Source organism: Neofelis nebulosa, chromosome 4 (assembly GCF_028018385.1).
Source record: "Neofelis nebulosa isolate mNeoNeb1 chromosome 4, mNeoNeb1.pri, whole genome shotgun sequence".
Taxonomy (NCBI): Eukaryota; Metazoa; Chordata; class Mammalia; order Carnivora; family Felidae; genus Neofelis; species Neofelis nebulosa.
This window is the reverse complement of record NC_080785.1, coordinates 53,757,646-53,777,043: the sequence shown is the minus strand read 5'-3', so window position 1 is coordinate 53,777,043 and position 19,398 is coordinate 53,757,646. Positions and strand designations below refer to the sequence as shown.

Genomic DNA, 19,398 nt, shown 5'->3' with positions numbered 1-19,398 from the left:
GAACCCTGGTTCCTTTTATTGGAGAATGGTGTTTAGATATCAAGATCTGAGCACTAGTTGTGTTTTTTGCTGATGGAGTGTCATTGCTTTTAGGCCCTGTCAGCAGACAGAGCTGGAAAAAATATGTGTATAAAAACGTACACATGTACATATCTATATTTTTGTATCTTTCATACATGCATGTATATGCACACAAATGTGTATATATACACATACATACTATGAGTTCATATGAATATCTTCCAATTCTAGTCTGACAGTGCAGGTTCATTTTAGCCTTCTTTCTTTTTTTTGTAACTTCTTTCCTGCTATCATTGTCTGTGGTATATTTACTTATTTGTTCGATCCTAGTATACACTTCAAAATTGTTAGCCCATACCCATGACAAATGAATTTACTAACTAGATGCAGTATTTGTGTATAGAGGATTATATACATTTAACTTTTTTTTTACATCTGTTTTATCCAACAACAAATATATGAGAAGACTCATCATTTGACCAAAATATGCTATCCATTTTGAACCATTAGATGTATAGTAAAATCCAGACACAATTGTTTATATTACATTTTAGGATTTAATAGTTTTTGCTTTCTTAGTTTGAATTCCAAGTAATTTGAACTTACTGCAAAGTAAAGATTTTCTAAAGCGTAGTACCACTTCTTAAAGAACTCATTTGAATTATGAAAAAATGTTACTGTAAGAATTTGATTTAATCTCTAATGCTCCAGAATCTTTTTTTAATGTTTATTTATTATGTTTTGAGAGAGTGCATGAGTGAGGGAGGGGCAGAGAGAGAGGGAGTGAGAATTCCAAGCAGCATCTGTGCTGTTAGCGTGGGGCTTGATGTCCTGAACTGAGAGATCATGCCCTGAGCCGAAATCAAGAGTCCCAACGCTTAGCCAACTGAGCCATGTAGGTGCACCTTGAATGCTCCAAAATCTTTTAAGTAATGCTTAGTAGAACTCTCAGTTGTATAGCACTGTCAAATAATTTATTGAATTTTACACTATAGCTATTCTTCCTTCTAGAGTATCAGTAGAAATAAGGATATTATGAAGATTGGTTGCTCACTGTCTGAAGTTTGTCCCCATGCCAATTCAGTTTTTGGGAATCTTGATCCAAAGAAGGTGAGCCATATTCTCGGGTATAATTATTCCATCTCTCCTGATGGCTTTCTTATGTCTTAGATTTTATAATTGTTGGAAGTTTTGATGTATTTGAAAAAGAGAGGCAACTTTTTAGAAGTGATATAAACTATAGTCATAATAAATTTATTCTTTCAAAAATACTACGGACTGTGTGCTCTTACGGTGGTAAGCATTGAGTATACAATGGTGAACAAAACACAATCCTTGTTTTCGACACTGATTAGAAAAAAAATCTGTAAAAGTTATCTTTATGGAGAAAATTTTGATGATGTTTTTTTCTTTTTTTTAAAAATTGAGGTATAATTTACATACAGTAATGCACACAAGTCATAGCTGTACAGCTTAAAGAATTTTTACGCAGATCAAGATATAGTAATCACTCAGATCAAGATATGGTTCCCTCTTCCTGGAAAATTCCTGCAGACCCTTTCTCAGTCAATTCTTCATCAGTAGTCCTTCTAACAAGAAGTAATTATTCTGATTTCTGTCACTGAAAATTCACTTATCTGTTCTTAAATCATACAGTGTGTACTCTTTTGTGTATGTCTGGCTTCTTTCATTCAGCAGAATTTCTGAGATTCTTCCATATTATTGTGTGTATTGGTATTGGTAGTTGTTCTTTTTCAAGCTATGCAGTACTTGTATATAAATACACCACAGTTGATATGTTTGTTCTCCTTTGATGGCCGTTTGGATTGTTTGCAGTTTTTGGCTACTGTGAATTAATGCTACTATGAAATACTTACACAGTTTTTTGTTGGATGTATTAACTTTTTTATTTTCACTGCATACCTAGGAGTAGAATTGCTAAGTCATGGGGTAGGCATGTTTCACTTTGGTAGGTACTGGCCACAGTTTGGCGAAAGTATTGAACCAATTTTTATTCTTACCAGCAAAGTATGAGGATTCTAGTTCCTCATTGTCCTCATCAATCCTTTGCATTGTCATTCTTTTAAATTTTAGCCATTTGGTGGGTGTAGTGTGGTGTTCTGATTTTATTTTCCTGAGTACAGAGCTTCACCATATTTTCATAGTTGTAGTTTTTCATAGGTTTTTTTTTTCTTTTTTTTTTGAGAGAGAAAGTGCACATAGGGGTGTGGCAGAGGGAGAGAGAGAATGAATCTCAAGCAGGCCCCCATGCCCAGCACAGAGCCTGATGTGGGACTCTATCTTACAGCTGACCCTGAGGTCATGACCTGAACTGAAATGAAGAGTTGGATGCTTAACCAACTGAGCCACCCAGGCGCCCCACTATTTTCATAGTTTTATTAGCCTTTTGAATATCCTCTTTTGTGAAGTGCCTTTTTACTTACATCTTTTCCCCATTTTCAAGGTTGTTTTAGTTGATATGTAGGAAGTTCTATATATATTCATTACATAATTTGGATATGAGTCCTTTGTCTTACATGTGTATTGTTAGTATCTACTCCTTATCTGTGTCTTCCCTACTCACTTTCTTTATGTCATTTGTAGTCTAATTTATAATTTCTTTTTTTTTTTTTTTGGTGTATACTTTTTGTTTCCTATCTAAGACCCCTTTACTTAACCCAAGGTCATGAATATATTCTATGTTTCCTCCCAACCCCTCAAGCTTTTATCTTTTGCATTTGGGGCTGTGGTTTACCTCCAGGAAAATTTTGGTTATGATGTGAAGTAGGAGTCAAATTTATTTTTTTTTCCCATATGGTTATCCAGTTATGCCAGCATCACTTATCAAAACAGTCATCCTTTCTTTATTGAGTTGTACTGGAATTTTTGTTTTCAAAAATTCCAGGTGATTGTAAATGAGTGTTTTTGAAATAATAAATGCTTATATTCTTGGATATATCAATTTCTCTGTCAAAAATTTACCCTTTGGACATTTTTATAAGTACACAAAGAAAGGTGTTTTATGATTAATTGCAGTATTATTTGTAATAGGTAAAATGGAGATTAACTAAATATCTACTAGTAGTAGTAGTAGTAATAATAATGGTAGCTGGCATTTATTGAATCTTATCCTTTTGAAACAGTGTTCTAAGCACTTTACACGTATTAGCTCATTTAGTCCTCATAGCATCCCTATGAAGCAGATGCTGTTATTTTATGTGTTTTTGAAAATTGAAGCATGGCTATGATAACTTTATGAAAGTCACCCACTAGTTTATAATGGATTAAGTATTCAAACTCAGAGAGCCCACCCCCTTAGATGTTAATCTGATACTGGAATAATTAATGAATTGTGGTAGATCCTTATTTTGGAATACTTCGTTATTTCAGACGCTGATACTATGGTAAAGTAAATGGAAATTTTAAGGAGGCACTTACATTTAAATTAAAATTTAAGGAGGCACTCTAACGTACACCTCAGAGTGAGTGCCTCTTTAAATTTTGGCCATGGGTGCCTTGTTTGCCTCACCCAACTCTAAGCTCTGTTTGTAAATAAGATCTCTATATTTTAATATAGAATTAGGTGTATAAAATAGTGGATATAAAATGACCACATTTGTGTAAATAAACATATCCTAGCATATATGTAAAATTAGTGTAAGTGTAAAATTATTTTTAGGAGGTGTATGTTGAAGAGTGTTGGTAAGGAAGTCTTACTTTTTTTGATGTGCTTTGATTGTCTTTTAATAATGTGCCTCTATTACTTTTATTTTAAAATAATTACAACCCCAATGGCATATATAAAAATGTGTAAAAAGAAGAGATTAGAAGGAAGGAATGTAGGTTGGAGCTGAACATTAGAATGGTTAACTAGAATTTGTGAAATTCTAGGGTTTTTTTAAGCATCCTTGTAGCCTAGGACTGTGTTTACTAGTGTTATAAATTAAAATATACCCACTTTTCCTCTGTTGAATGCAAAATAAATTACTTGCTTTACAAAATACTCAAACTAGTTTCAATAATAGATTTCCTATTATAAATGATTACTCAGCCACTCTGGTTACTTATGAATGGATTATACTTTGTAAATTTTCCGAAGTGAATGAGTATCTGCCTCTCATCCTGTAGCTGGGTCATGGGCTATAAATAGTGGAGCTGTGAGAGGAGAAGATTGGTACCTGGCACAATGGGAGTGCATGTGTAGTTATGATAGTGTTTGAAAGTTATGAAAGTGTTGAAATTTCCTCAAGATAGAGTTGTATTTGTGCTGGTTTTTGTGATTATTCACACTAACAGAGTCAAAAACTTCAGATTCTTCAGCTTTGTTGGGTCCCAGCTCTATTCTTGGATACAAGTATCCCCACCTCTATGTACACTGGGTTGCAGTGATGCTCCATTTGTGTCACTTACTTAATATTGAATTTTTAATTATATTAGCATATTATTACAAAGTCTTAACTAAAGGTTAATGTGACCTTTTGCAGAGTTTGAAATTGGATAGGAGCTATTTTTGCTACTAGACCTTTTTGCTTGCTGAAAAATGAAGTAAGATGGTTGGGAGAATGTACCCTGCCATTTGTGCTCTCTGTTGCTCTCCAGTTTTTGAATGTTAGCTGAGGGAACCAGAGTTAAGTGCTAATTTCATACCTATCCTTTGTAATATTTGCTTTGTTAGATATCCATTGTGTTTCTGAATTGATTTGTACTTTGTTGCTTTGGGAAGTTGAAGACTTTTGTATTTCATACTGTATATATCTTTGCTTCAAAATCTGTGAATTTGTCTTACTTCAGAGTGATACACTTAAAATTAATATTTTTTATTTAAATGTTTATTTTTGAGAGAGAGTGAGAGAGTAAGCATGCCTGAGCAGGGGAGGGGCAGAGAGAGAGGGAGACAGAGGATCTGTCTCACGAAGTGGGCTTTGTGTTGACAGCAGAGAGCCCAATGCAGCACGAACTGCAAAATCATGACCTGAGCCAAAGTCGGATGCTTAACTGACTGAGCCACCCAGGCACCCTTAAAATTAATTTTACACTTCACTTAAGGCAGTGTTCCAACCTTTCATATGCCCTTTTAAGGTATTTTTTCTCTAATGAGTCTCCTCACCTCAAGACATATTAACACCATAGATTATCTGTTTATGCTGTCAGATAGGTTTGAACTTTAGAGGGCTACAAACAATTGTAATATTGAAGACACCCCTCTCTTCCAAACGAGTTTTCACTTCCTTGAGAATAGTATTTACCCTGTTGAGAATGTATGATTAAAATGAATGATTTAAAATGGCTGTGTGGCTCAGTCGGTTGAGCATCCCACTCTTGGTTTTTGCTCAGGTCACAATCTCATGGTTCATTGAATGAAGCCCATGTTGGGCTCTGCACTGACAGCATGGAGGCTGTTTGGGATTCTTTCTCTCCCTCTCTCTCTGCCTCTCCCCCGCTCATGTGTGCTCTCTCGCTGTCTTTCTCTTGATTTCAAATAAGCTAAAAAAAAAGAAAAAAAGAAAGTCATTATCAACCTAGGGTGATTTTGTATCCCCCACCCTCACCCCCAGGTGATAATTTGGCAGTGTCTCGAGACATTTTTGGTTGCCACACTGGAGAGGGTGCTTCTTGGCATTGTAGGTGGAGGCTAAGGAGGATGCTGCTAACTATCCTACAGTGCACAGTATGGGAATGAGCCCCTGCCCCATCTTCCTGCCAGGGAATTATCCTGTTTGAAAATGTCAGTAGTGCTAAGGTTGAAAAATTGACATAAAGTATGTAAATTTTCCTTTGTTCTTTTTTATAATTTTTTTAAATGTCTGTTTTTGAGAGTGAGCAAGTGAGAGAGACAGAGTGTGAGTGAGCAAGGGAGGTGCAGAGAGAGAGGGAGACACAGAATAAGAAGCAGGCTTCAGGCTCTGAGCTGGTAGCACAGAGCCTGACTTGGGGCTCAAACTCATGAACGCGAGATCATGACCTGAGCTGAAGTCAGATGCTCAACCGACTGAGCCACCCAGGCGCTCCTCCTTTGTTTTTATATTTGACATAATTAAATTAAAATCTAAATTTAAAATAAAATTCAGTATTAAGAATATTATCTAATTTAATTTTATCCATTTAATAACACTAGAGTCCTTACATATAAAGTAAAAAGTATAAAAATCTTTCTTGGCTGGTAGGATGTATGGATCCCACATGGTTGAGATTTATGGTATGTACTTGGCATCTTTATATTTTAAGAACAATTAATTGTACCAGTTATGTCTTCAGACATTAAAATAGCATGATTTTAAGTCTTTGATGCGTATGCTTTTTTTTTTGAATTTTGTTTTTTATGTCTTTTTTTTTTTTTTTTTGAGAAGCAAAATTGAATTATGGACTCTGAAATCAGATTGCCTGACTTTGAATTGTAGCTTATGAGTTTGGGGATATAATGGTGAACAGAAAGTATCTGCCTTTTACAGTTATTGTGAGAATAAAATAAGTTATTATATATAAGGTGCTTATTGCCATTTAGTAAGTGCTTAATAAATGCTAACCATTCTGATCTATGTAGCATACTTTGAATCATTAAAGTGCCAAATAATTTTACTTTCTTTTTCTCTTTATAGATTTATGGTGGATTATTTTCTGAAGATAAATGTTGGTACAGATGCAAAGTACTGAAAATCATCAGTGATGAAAAGGCAGGAGCAAGTGTTTCGGTTTTTTTTTTGCCCCGAGTGACAATTATTTTGGTTCCAAAATTTGATGCTTATTTAGCCCTTCATTCCTTATACATAGTAGTAATAAGATCTGAAGATCTGGTTCAAATGAACTTATAAATTGATTAAAACATTTTTTTTTTTTTTTTTTTTTTACCTAGTGAACACAAAGGAGTGAATTGCTTAAAAAAAATCCAGGTTAGATTCAGGAATATCCTTCTGAATTTAAGTTGTCATATAATCACTGCACATTGTCCTAGGATAGATTACATAATTTGTGAATGATTTTTGCTGACCAGTGGGCTCTTTGTATCTCAGTTCTTAATCGTCACGTTTGGTTCTTGCTAAGTAACTTTAAAAGTTCATTCTATTAAGATTGAGTAGGAAAAGAACATTTGATCTACTCAAAAGAAGTTCTCTTTATCTTTTGCTTAGTTGATTTGCAGATTGTTAATGAAGATTGGCTTACTGCTTTTTCATGCTTTGGTTAAATGTGATGAATTTTCTTTGTGTTTAGCTATTTGATTTTTTTAAACTGAACTTGAGGGAGATTTTAAGGGGATTTGTGGAGATGAGATTCTGAATGGCTGTTTGATGGCAGTTACACATTACAGGCTGTGTAAAAGTATCTCTGTAGGCTTTCCTTTACTGTTTTTTTCCTGTATCTGCTTTACTGGAGTTAAAATATTTTCTTTTTTTTTTTTTTAACGTTTATTTATTTTTGAGACAGAGACAGAGCATGAACGGGGGAGGGTCAGAGAGAGGGAGACACAGAATCTGAAGCAGGCTCCAGGCTCTGAGCTGTCAGCACAGAGCCCGACGCGGGGCTCGAACTCACGGACCGCGAGATCATGACCTGAGCCGAAGTCGACTGCTTAACCGACTGAGCCACCCAGGCGCCCCTAAAATATTTTCTTAAATGTATATGTTTTATAAAATATTTTTCTTGGTGTAAAAGGATATGATAAGATAAAACAAGTAATGCTCAGAGTAACTTAAAAAAAAAAATCTCATGATTTATTACCATCACAGATAATGGTTTATCTTGGTGAAATAGATCTTTCTAATTAGATGTTTTCCCCACAGTTTGACACCTGGAGATGATATATTGTGTTTGCTTTTGCTTTGGCTGTAACTTTTTAAAATTAAGGGGCAAGATGGCTTTGACCTCATGATAAACTCATTTTCTTTTTTACTTTCTAAATAGAGCTGGATGTGAGGGTGAATTTAATTCATATCCTAGGTCTAACACCTGGGATGGATTTAATTTTACCAAAGGAAGTTTGAGAATTTTGCCTTTCTTTTCAGGTGTTACTGTTTCTAACTTGGATTTAGAAGTGTTGATTGATTTTAACATTTGAGATAGGGGAGGCCATAAGCTTCATAGATTTGTTTATTTAAATATTAGCTGTTTCTTTACCTTTTTATTTATTATTATTATTTTTTAATTTTAGAGAAAGAGAGAGAGCATGAGTGGGGGAGAGGGGCAGAGGAGGAGAGAGGGAGGAAGAGATAGAGAGAAAGGGAGAGAGAGAATATCTTAAGCAGGTTCCACTCTCAGCATGGAGCCTGATGTGGGGCTCCATCTCACAACCCTGGGATTAAGACCTAAACTGAAATCAGGGGTACTGTCTGATAGTAGTACTGTTTGATACTAGTATAACTAGTTTGATAGTACTGGTTGATACTAGTATAACTAGTTAACTTACAACCAAACAGAAATCACTGGAATCTCATGAACTATGGATGGATTTTCTTTACTTTGGGGGTATTGTTTGAGCTCTTGTTTCTGAATACATTTTGTCAATTTGAGGTGAAAGGCTGTCTTGACTTACAGGTAATTAACAGAAAGCAGCAAATTGGTGGTTTCTTTGGAGATGTTTAATCTAAGTTCCCTTGTGTCAGTATTTGTCTAATTTTTTCTCAGTGTCTGGTGAGATACATTGACTATGGAAATACTGAAATTCTAAATCGATCTGATATAGTTGAGATTCCTTTGGATCTGCAGTTTTCTAGTGTTGCCAAAAAGTATAGACTTTGGGGACTACAGATTCCTTCTGGCCAAGAAGTTACCCAGTTTGATCAGGCAAGTCACAGATTTTTAATATTTTTGTTAATAGAGGTAAAGCTGTGTGGTTGAAACAAAATATAAATGTAGTTAAATTCTTCTAATTCTTTAATATTGAAGCCTGTATAAATTAGTGAAAAATATGAATTATAGAATGATTCAAAAACAATTATTTGTGCTCATCTTTGCCATGTAAACATTTGTGATGATCAGAGTGATATGTATGTGTATATATATTTACATAATAAGTGTAAATAGTTTCTTCTCATGTGAAAATTTAAGAGTCTCTTATGATGGAGAAAATGATAATATAATTATTGTTATCTTTTGCTTTTGAGAGAGTATTAAATAAGAGTGATCTTTAACCTAGCCCTGGCCATAAATACCACAAAAAGTGGAGTTGTGAATTAATCAGATTTTATCATTTTGGCAAGGGTTTATTCTGTTTGGTGTAGCAGTTGGCAATGATGTTCTACTATCTAGATTCTAGTTTGTATTCATCCCATTAAATTTTGGATTAGTAGCCTAATTCTGGCAGATATTTCATAGTTTCAGGGGTAGTCTTAAATTCTACCTCTTTTTAAATCTCCTGTGCAGTAATGATGTTCTTTTGGTGTGTGTTACTGTTGTTGAGGAGATACTATACTGCTAAGTAATCAGATTTATATTTTTTAACTTAGTAGCTCAAATAACATGTTAAAATGATTTAATCAATACCATGAGGAATAGTAAAATTCAGAAACCTATTTGCCTCCTTTTTTTTTTTTTTTTTAATTTGAGAACCTTGTAGGTTGTTGGGTGTAATTTTGTCTGCACTATAGTTACTTCGAAGAAACATTTCTGTACTTGGAACTTAAGACTTTCAGAAATACAGAGTAAAGCATAGATATTATTATAAATTGATAGCCCTAAGTTTCTGGTTTAAAATCTGAAGTTTATTATGTTTCCCTTTAATGCAGATGTTTTGACCAAGGTAGAGGCTTGTCTTGAATTTCTTGCAAGCCTAGAAATTTATTGACCTTAGAATTCATCTGCTCTCACCTCATTATTTTACAAATAAAGAAATTGGCTCTAGAACAATTAGATGACTTATTTAAAGTCATAGGCTAATTATGGCTGAGCTAAGGCTGGAACTCAAGTCTGTTCTGTTCTCATAGTAAGATGATATAAACTTTATGTTAATTGAAACAAACATGAATCAAGAATAAAAGGTCATTTTTAAAAGTTGGTTTTGGAACTGAGGAATAAACATTAGTTATTGGTAATGTTTTGTATGCTTCATAGGTTCTTTACAGGTGGTACTATTTGTGTTTGTATGTTTAAGTTCAATAAAAAGACTGTTGATTGGAGTTCAGCTAATTAGCAAACTGAATGTTTTCTGGAAAGAAATAGTTATTATTGAGTGTCTCTGCTCAAGAATCCCATGTCTAGCCATTAATTTTCAGTTTAAGGCTCAAATAAAATTTCCTGTATAATGTCTTTGCTAATACCCACCATCCATTCCCCTGCAGCTGTTTTAGTCACTCAGTGTATAAGGTATGCAGAGTTGTGGTCTTTTTCTTGCTCCACAAGATAGTGAGCTTGTAGAGATAAGACTGTCTTAGTAGAGAAAAGTATTTTATTTGTTTTTGTATGCCTGATCTCCCTGCTCTTGCCTGTTACGTGTTAGATCACCATCCAATTTATCTAACATTTGAGCAAATGAATAGTAGAGATTTAGTTAAAAAGAGAGAGACTTCCAGAGGGTGACCTTGGCACTAAAATAACTTCAATACATTTTAAGCCAATACTTTCATACCCATGTTATAACACAGTTGAAATTGATACTCAGAATGGTGGTTACAAATGCTGACGCTCAGCAGATTTATGCCCTAAATGCCTCCCTTGTTTTAAAAAATTTACATAGTATCAGGGAATGAGAGGTAGAGATTAGAATTTGGGTATAACAGATTAAAGGCCTTTTTGCCTGTTTTCTAATATATCCAGACAAGATTAGGTAGACTAAAGTAGAAAGAAAGTTATGCTTTCTTGTTTCTGAATAAAGCTTACCAGTTTGGGAAACAGAATGAAATATGTCTTAGAAAAGTGACATCATCTTTTTAATCATTGAAAGCTCTGTGTTCTAAAACAATGACCAAATTTATTTAACAGGTGAATCTTATGCCTTTTAAATGCCTAAATATGTTTTGAAAATAAATATATCTCTTTCCAGCATGCAAGATTTAATGAGAACTGTAACACATTTCTCACTATAAAAATTAAATATTTGACATTTAAAAAAGAATATGTAGAAAATATATTTATGGTAAGTTATAATATTAAAACACCCACGTATCATCTACTGGGTCATTCTTTCTGTCAGTTAGAATTTAGGAGAACTTAGATTTTATTCCAAATTTAGGGTTCTGTCTTTGTGATTATAAATGATTCAGGGAGAATTTTGTTGAACAACTAATTGTTATTGGTGGCCATAACTAAAAGGAATTTGACTTCAGAGAAAAGTCTAAAATCAGATTTTTGCATAAAATATTCTAAGCAAGGAGTAGTATACCTTTGGAGCATTCAGCTTTAGGTAATTGGAACTTTTGTACAAAGTAGATTATTTCCATTTAAATCCATATGTTGCCCAAAGACAGAGTTACTTGATATTAAGAATTCTACATATTCCAGTAATAATTTTCAGACACTGTCACTTCCATTAATATTGGTTGGGAGTGGAAGTTGTACTTGATTTTATTTTGTTTTTATTAAAATCTTTTTTTAATGTTTATTTTTGAGAGAGACAGAGCACAAGTTGGGGAGGGGCAGAGAAAGATGGAGACCGAGAATCTGAAGCAGGCCCCAGGCTCTGAGCTGTCAGCACAGAGCCTGATTCAGGGCTTGAACTCACAAATTGCAAGATCATGACCTGAGCTGAAGTCAGATGCTCAACTGACTGAGCCACGCGGGTGCCTCAGTTGTACTTGATTTTAGATAAACTTTCAGCATAAAGGGTTGAAACCAAGGGGTTTTGTATGAAAGAGGTTAATCCAAAACTGTGTTCTGATTGATCAAAATCTTAATCTGATATGTTTCTATGAGTTGTATTTTGAGTTTGTTAGCTTTGCTTGCTTCATCTCATTTATTGGTGATGGCTTTTTTTTTTTTTAATGTTTATTTTGAAAGAGAGAGCAGGGGAGGGGTAGAGAGAGAATCCCAAGCAGGCTCTGTACTGTCAGCACAGGGCCAGACTTGGGGCTTGATCCCATGAACTGTGAGATCATGACTGGAGCAGAAATCAAGAGTCGGACACCCAACCAACTGAGCCACCTAGGTATCCCTCATTTGTTGGGGATGCCTTCTGAACCACCTTTGCTATCTATATTGGTATTCTTGGTAAATTCAAGCCTCTCAGGATGTGTGTATTTAAACATTTTGTGGTTTGAAAAATTGATAAAAACTGTGTTTTTATAAACTTAATATACTTTGTAATTTGGTTTGTGGATGCTTGATGATCCTTGAGCATATATAGTTTGCCTTCCTGTGCCCTTTCAGATATATTCTAGGTACAGGGTTTCTTAACTTGGGGTTAAAATGTATCACAGTGAAATAGTTTTCTCTGCATTTAAAAACATTTTTCTGAGGGGTATTCCAAAAGTTCCATCAGCCTGATAAAGGAGCCCATGGCACAGAAAAGGTTAAGAACTTCTACACAGGTTTCACTTTTACTCTTCACATACACTTTTCTACTCTTCTATTATATAGTTAAAAAAAGAGAAGATAGTTACTTCCTACCAATGTTATTTAGTTTCTTGACATTTTTTTTTCTTTCTGTAGCTCCTCTTCCTCCTTGGACCTTGAAATTTTTTCTTTTCCCTCCCTCCTCCCCCTCTGCCGCCCCCTCCTTTTTTATTTAAATGTAGCCAGCTCATATTTTCTAGTTTTTAGTTTGGTCTTTATGCTCTTGTTACCTGGATTATTACTGGTATGATTTCCTTTTTTTATTTTTTTTCTCTCCTACTGTTGTCTTACTTTAAAACCAGAGTACCTAATTCTTTTTTTTTTTTTTTTTTTTTAGATTTAATTTTTAAGTAATCTCTACATCCAAGGTGGGGCTCAAACCCACTACCCCAAGATCAAGAGATACATGCTCCACCCACTGAGCTAGCCATGCACCCGTAACCAGAGTACCTAATTCTGATTCTAAAACTATTTTTAAAGTTTTGTTGAATTTGAGCCCCTTAACTAGATACCAGAATTCATTTTTATGTGCTGTACTCCTCAGGACACCATTTCATTTCATTGGGGCCAAAATGGTCAACACAGTCTGTTTGCTTTAAAACAACTATTCTAGGATATTTAATTGGTACACATTTAAAAATTTAAAATTTATAAATATGGCTGCCTATACAGGTGCTAGTTCTACTTCTGGAAGGGAAGATTTTATTAAGTGTGTAATTGGAATATATGCATACACATGCAGAAATATATTTGTGTACAGTCAACAACAAGGTAAGACTACTTTTATAGAGATTTCAGCATGAAAGAAGTATGGTTGTTTGAAAAACTGGGTAGAAACAAAATAAACATGTTGGTGTAGTTGGTTTACCTCTTTTTTTCCTCATCTTTCTTAGGGAAGAACCTTTCTGGGGAGCTTGATTTTTGAGAAGGAGATAAAAATGAGAATTAAAGCAACTTATCAAGATGGAACAGTTATTGCTCAGGCTGAGTATGGCAGTGTGGATATAGGGGAAGAGGTGGCTAAGAAAGGATTTGCGGAAAAATGCAGACTTACTTCCAGCACTAACATCTGTGAGGAAAAAAAATCAGATCCTGGTCAGCTTGTCCTCAGGAACCTCAAAAGCCCCATTCCTACATGGGGACACAGATCAAACCAGTCAGCCTTTAGCCGACCAAAGGGGCGTTTAAGTGGGAGGATGATTCTGGACTCGAAGAATGAAAATGATGCAGGAAATCATGTGACGTTTCCAAAGTAAGACTGTTGTGGGGATTTTAGTCTTAACCTAGTTTCTAATTCATGGTAGAAGCTCTTGTCATAGTAGAAGGAAGGCTTATGTTTTGGAGTACTCATCTACATGTCAGTGATTTTGAGGGATGATACTCATTTCTATTTTTCTCAAACATGCATTCCTGTCTGTTTTAGCAGGAATATTTTCATTAAAAGCCACTTTGAAAGAAAAGTCGTTTCTCAGTTGTTTAAAGTTCACATACCAACTCCTCATACTAATTCTTTTGAATATGTTTATCAAAAATAAAAATCTGTCCCTAAATCTGAATTATTTGGGCAGGGCCAGAATTTCAGTTAAACTTTGAAGTTTTCCTATGGCTTTAAGAATATTTTAATGGATTTCAGGGAATTGCCTTTCCTTTTTAACAAAAGAGAAACTCTTTGTTCTTCCTATGATAGCTAACTGTGGTAAAATTTTGATTATTATAAAGGGAATTCACTTTTTAGTGAATTTTAAACTTTTTGAATTATAAACTTGAAGCAGAAAGCCAGGTTTAATGTTTGTAAGTATCACACCATTTGTATACTTCTGTGTAATGATCCAACAACTGGAGTGGGGTTGATGGGGAGGAGGAATTGGAAGAAACTGATATAGAATGCACTTTACTGTATTTGCCTGAGTTGATACTGCTACAAGGCAGTTGGAATATATTTGAGTAGCATTGTTGGTAGCATTGTTTTTGAAGTGTGACCTTAGTTATAAAACCTAGTTTGCATTAAAATATTTTATAATGTTGAACTAGATAAAGGTTAAAAAAATTTTTTTTAATGTTTATTTATTTTGGGAAGACAGAGAGACAGAGTGCAAGCAGGGGAGGGGCAGAGAGAGAGGGAGACACAGAATCTGAAGCAGGCTCCAGGCTCCGAGCTGTCAGCACTGGCCCGACGCGGGGCTTGAACCCACAAAGCAGAGGATCATGACCTGGGCTGAAGTCAGATGCTTGACTGACTAAGCCACTTATGTGCCCCAAACTAGATAAAGGTTTTAAATTAGTTTTCAAAATTAACTTAAGGTATAGTGTGGTATAAAAAGTCTAGGATGATTTAGTTTATGATCTCTGTCAGCCTTACACAATTTGGTTTTTAAAATGAGTGAATTTGTTTTTAATAGGGACAGTTTGGCTGTTGGAGACTTTAATCTAGGGTCTAATGTCAGCCTGGCAAAAATTAAGCAGGACCAGAAACTGATTGAAGAAAATGAAAGGCTTAAAACAGAAAAAGAGGTTCTTCTTGAAAGTTATAAAACTTTAGAATCCAAAGTAGAACAGACCATCCAGGAGCTTCAGGTATGGTATGTTCACTGGTATAAGGTAAAGAATGACCAGCTAGGAAATCTGTGTACTCCTCTGCTCTTCTTTGTTTAATTTTCTGTTACTTTGTGTTGTCTTCCTTTTCTCTCTCCCTTCTCTCACTCTGTCCTTTCTTTATATTTGTTTACAGATGAAATTTTGTCTTACACTCCAAACTAATCATCTTTGGATTTCATTGAATGTTTGAAGGACTAATTAATAATTTCTCATTTACATTTCCTTTTATGTTTTTTAAAAAAACTTAACTATGAGAAATTTCAAACATTCCAGGAGAGAGAGAATTGAATAATTGATCCTGTGTACTCATCACTTAATTTTACAATTATTAAACACATGGGCAATCTTTTTTAAAAAAAATCTGTACTTCCTGAGTTATTTTGTTTTTTTAAGTTTATTTCTTTTGAGAGAGAGAGAGAAAGCACAAGCAGGGAACGAGCAGAGATAGAGGGGGAGAGAGAAAATCCCAAGCAGGCTCTGCACTGTTGGGCCTGAGCCACCTAGTTACTTCCTCCTGAGTTATTTTAAAACAAATCCCATTCATAATATTCTACTGTATATGTTTTAGTGTGTATCTCTAGTTGGAAATAATTTCACAAAAGACAACCATTATACTGTTCACACTTACAAATTAACCGTCATTCTGTAGTATCTTTTAATATCCAATGTTCAGATTTCTTGGATTTCTATGAATGCTCTTTAGTTTCCTCCACTCAGGATCTCAGTCAGGCCTATGCATTGCATTTTGGATGATAAGTCTCTTTAAATTGCTTAATCTGCATCCTTGGCGTTGCTTAAGAGGCTCCTTTATCTCCATCGATTTCCTTTTATGGTAGTTAGGTCTCAAGGTTTGCTTAGATTCAGGGCATTTTTTTCCCTAAGAATACTGTGTATTTTTAAAATGTGTACATTTTTTCTAATGTACGTTAGAATAAATGTACACTAAATGTACTATTCCAACACTGTTTCTACAGTTCACATCACCACCTGGATGTCTGTCCTGCATTTCGTTTGTGACACTAAATACCAGGAGTTGGCACAGACCCACAAGTTAAGGACTCGGTCCCATAAGACTTCTGTTTCAGATACCAGCCATAATCATGTCCCCCAGCTACCCCACTTCTGCCTATAAATTGAGGGTTCCTATGATCCCTACTCTCTTTGTTCAATAATTCACTGAAACAACTCACAGAATTCAGGAAGGTGCGATACTTATGATTACAGTTTTATTATAAAGAATATAATGCAGGAACAACCAAATAAAAGGAAGAGATGCACCGAGGATGTTATGATGAGGGTGGAGGTGGGTGGGGTAGGGGAGCAAGGGTATTTTATTTTAGCTTGCCACTCTCCCAGTACATTGGTTCACCAATCTGGAAGTTCCCTAAAATCTAATTATTATTATTTTAAAGTTTATTTATTGAGGGGAGAGGGGCAGAGAGAGAGTGGGAAAGAGAATCCTTGGGATTCTGAACAGAGTGGGGCTTCATCCCATGAACCGTGAGATTGTGACCTGAGCTGAAACCAAGAGTCAGACGCTTAACCAACTGAGTGAGCCACCAGGCACCCCTGGATTTTTTTGTTTGTTTGTTTTTTGTTTTAATCAGGGTTTTGTTAGGCTCAATAAATCAATGGTCAGCATTGGTAACTGAACTGAATTTTCAGCCGTTAAATCCATAAACCCATATCCATAGGGAGCTCTGCCTCATAAATCCATAAATCTTGGGTTCTAACTATTATAAATACTATTCATTTATCTAGGGACATCCTCCTAAGGGCATTTCAGAGATAAGAACTCTTCCTCTTAGAAAATAGTCTGTTTTCTTTAGAAGTCTAATTGACAAGGAGATTAATCACCTGCCTTTTATTTCTTTTCTCTGAGTGTGTTCCTCTGTCCTTTTCCATGAAGACTGTAAATGGATTAAAGGCCATTTACTTTACCTACTCAACATTAAAAATGTTTAGTTCAACTTCGTAAAGTTCCTTGGTGCCTCCTTATAGTCTGTTCTCTTCCTCCTACCCAAGGCAACCACTATTCTGATTTATATCACCATAGTTTAGTTTTAGTCTTGTACTTTATATAAATGGAATATTCTGATATATACTCTGTTGTGTCTGGTTTCATTAACTCAACATATTGTTTGTGAGATTTATCTATGTCGTGTGTATTAGAAGTTTGTTCATTTTTTATTGCAGAGTAGTATTCCATTGTAGCAGTATACCACAGTTTGTATTTAGGTTGTTTCTGGTTTTAGTTGTTATGAATGAAACCACTGTGTACTTACTTTTGTACACCTCTTTTTGTGGACATATGAATTCACATATTTTGGATTACAAAGATTCTTTCCTCAGCCGTGTCCAGTCTACTGATAAGTGCATCAAAATGGTTCATTTCTGCTATAGTGTTTTTGATCTCTAGCATTTCTTTTTGTATGTTTCTTAGAATTTCCATCTCTCTGTTTATAGTGGCTGTCTGTTCTTGCATGCTGTCTACTTTATGTGTTAGAGCCCATAGCATATTAATAATATCATGTTTAAAATTTCTGGCCTGACAGTTTGAGTATCTACCCATGCCATGTCTGAGTCTGATTCTGATTCTTGCTTTATTTTTTCCAAATGTGTTTTTTTGTCTTTTACTATATATTGTAATTTTTTATTGGTAGTTGGGCATGATGTCCTGGGTAAAGGGATTTGCTGTAATCAAGCCTTTAGTAATGTGGTGATAAGGTGTGGGGGAGGAAGGAGCATTTTATAGTCCTCTGTCTCTGGACTTTGAATTTCACACAAGCTTCCCCCCACCGCCCACCCCTTTTAGGTAGGACAGGGTGGCTAGAGTGGGCTAGAGTTGGGTATTTTCCTTCCCTCAGGTTAGTCTCTGATAAAACCCCAGCAAGTTAGGCTTGGTTTAAATAGTTTCCATGAGGGCAGATCTTGTTAAGAATAGAATACTCTGGCATATTTCAAAATGGTTCCTTTTCCCCTTTCCCTGGGAGCTTGAGGGGATTTTTTTATATTTATATTATGAGAACCTGGTAGAGACTCACAAAACAGATGGACATCCTGATGACAGTTTGCCTGGAGTTTCTAACTCCAAGTTGTTCACCTTGAGCCTTCAGCATTTGTCAGTTAAAGTTGAGGTGTACCGGGCGCCTGGGTGGCGCAGTCGGTTAAGCGTCCGACTTCAGCCAGGTCACGATCTCGCGGTCCGTGAGTTCGAGCCCCGCGTCAGGCTCTGGGCTGATGGCTCGGAGCCTGGAGCCTGTTTCCGATTCTGTGTTTCCCTCTCTCTCTGCCCCTCCCCCGTTCATGCTATGTCTCTCTCTGTCCCAAAAAAAAAAAATAAAAAAAAAAGTTGAAAAAAAAAAAAAAGTTGAGGTGTACCTATACCAGACTGCTTCCCTCAGAAGTTTCTGCTCTAGTTAAGTTGTGGATGGTTTTTATTTGCCTGTCTCTCTAGTTTTGGGGGTAGCAGTTTTGCCCTGTGACCTCACCTCATGTAAAGTTTCAAGACTTGTTGCTGTTTCAGTTTATTTAGTTTTTTTTACTTGTTAAGATGGTGTGGTGATTTCTAGGCTTTTTACATGCTGGACCAGAAATGTGAAGTTTTTAATGTTTTCAAAGAACTGATTTTTGGATCTCTTGGTTAAAAACATTTTTTTAATGTTTATTTTTATTTTAGAGAGAGAGACAGTGCAAGCAGAGGAGGGGCAGACAGAGAGAGGGAGACATAGAATCTGAAGCAGGCTCCAGGCTCTGAGCTGTCAGTACAGAGTCCTATGTGGGGCTTGAACCCATGAACGACGAGATCATGACCTGAGCTGAAGTTGGACACTTAACTGACTGAGCTACCCAGGCATCCTGGATCTCTTGGTTTTTTAATTTATTGTTTCTTTTGTATTGATTTCTTTGCTTTATGATTGCCTTTCTTCCTCTTTAATTTGCCCCTCTAGTTTCTTTAGATGGAAATTGATATCATTTTTTTAAATCTTTTGTTCTTTTATAACATTTAAAGTACTTTTAAAAAAATTAAAAAAATTTTTTTTCATCTTTATTTTTGAGATACATAGAGTGCAAGTAGGGGAGGAACAGAGAGAGAGAGGGAGACACAGAATTCGAAGCAGGCTCCAGGCTCTGAGCTGTCAGCACAGAGTCTGATGCTGGGCTTGAACTTGTGAACTGTGAGATCACGACCTGAGTGAGATCATGACCTGAACCAAAGTCAGACATTTAACTGACTGAGCCACCCAGGTGCCCCGAAAGATACTTCCTTTTAAGCACCACTTTATTTGTAGCCCACAGATTTTG

The 19,398-nt window shown here is 35.5% G+C and overlaps 1 protein-coding gene across 4 annotated transcripts in view; it reads left to right on the top strand.

The window, feature by feature from the left end:
- Window positions 1-19,398, top strand: part of STK31 (serine/threonine kinase 31) — a 76,486-nt gene that overhangs the window by 5,634 nt on the left and 51,454 nt on the right. For all 4 annotated transcript variants that reach the window (XM_058724813.1, XM_058724809.1, XM_058724810.1 and 1 more), the window contains exons 4-8: window positions 1,033-1,131; window positions 6,618-6,692; window positions 8,638-8,796; window positions 13,392-13,750; window positions 14,898-15,072. In XM_058724813.1, coding sequence (XP_058580796.1) covers window positions 1,033-1,131; window positions 6,618-6,692; window positions 8,638-8,796; window positions 13,392-13,750; window positions 14,898-15,072 — 867 coding nt within the window. The remainder of the gene's footprint in view (window positions 1-1,032; window positions 1,132-6,617; window positions 6,693-8,637; window positions 8,797-13,391; window positions 13,751-14,897; window positions 15,073-19,398) is intronic.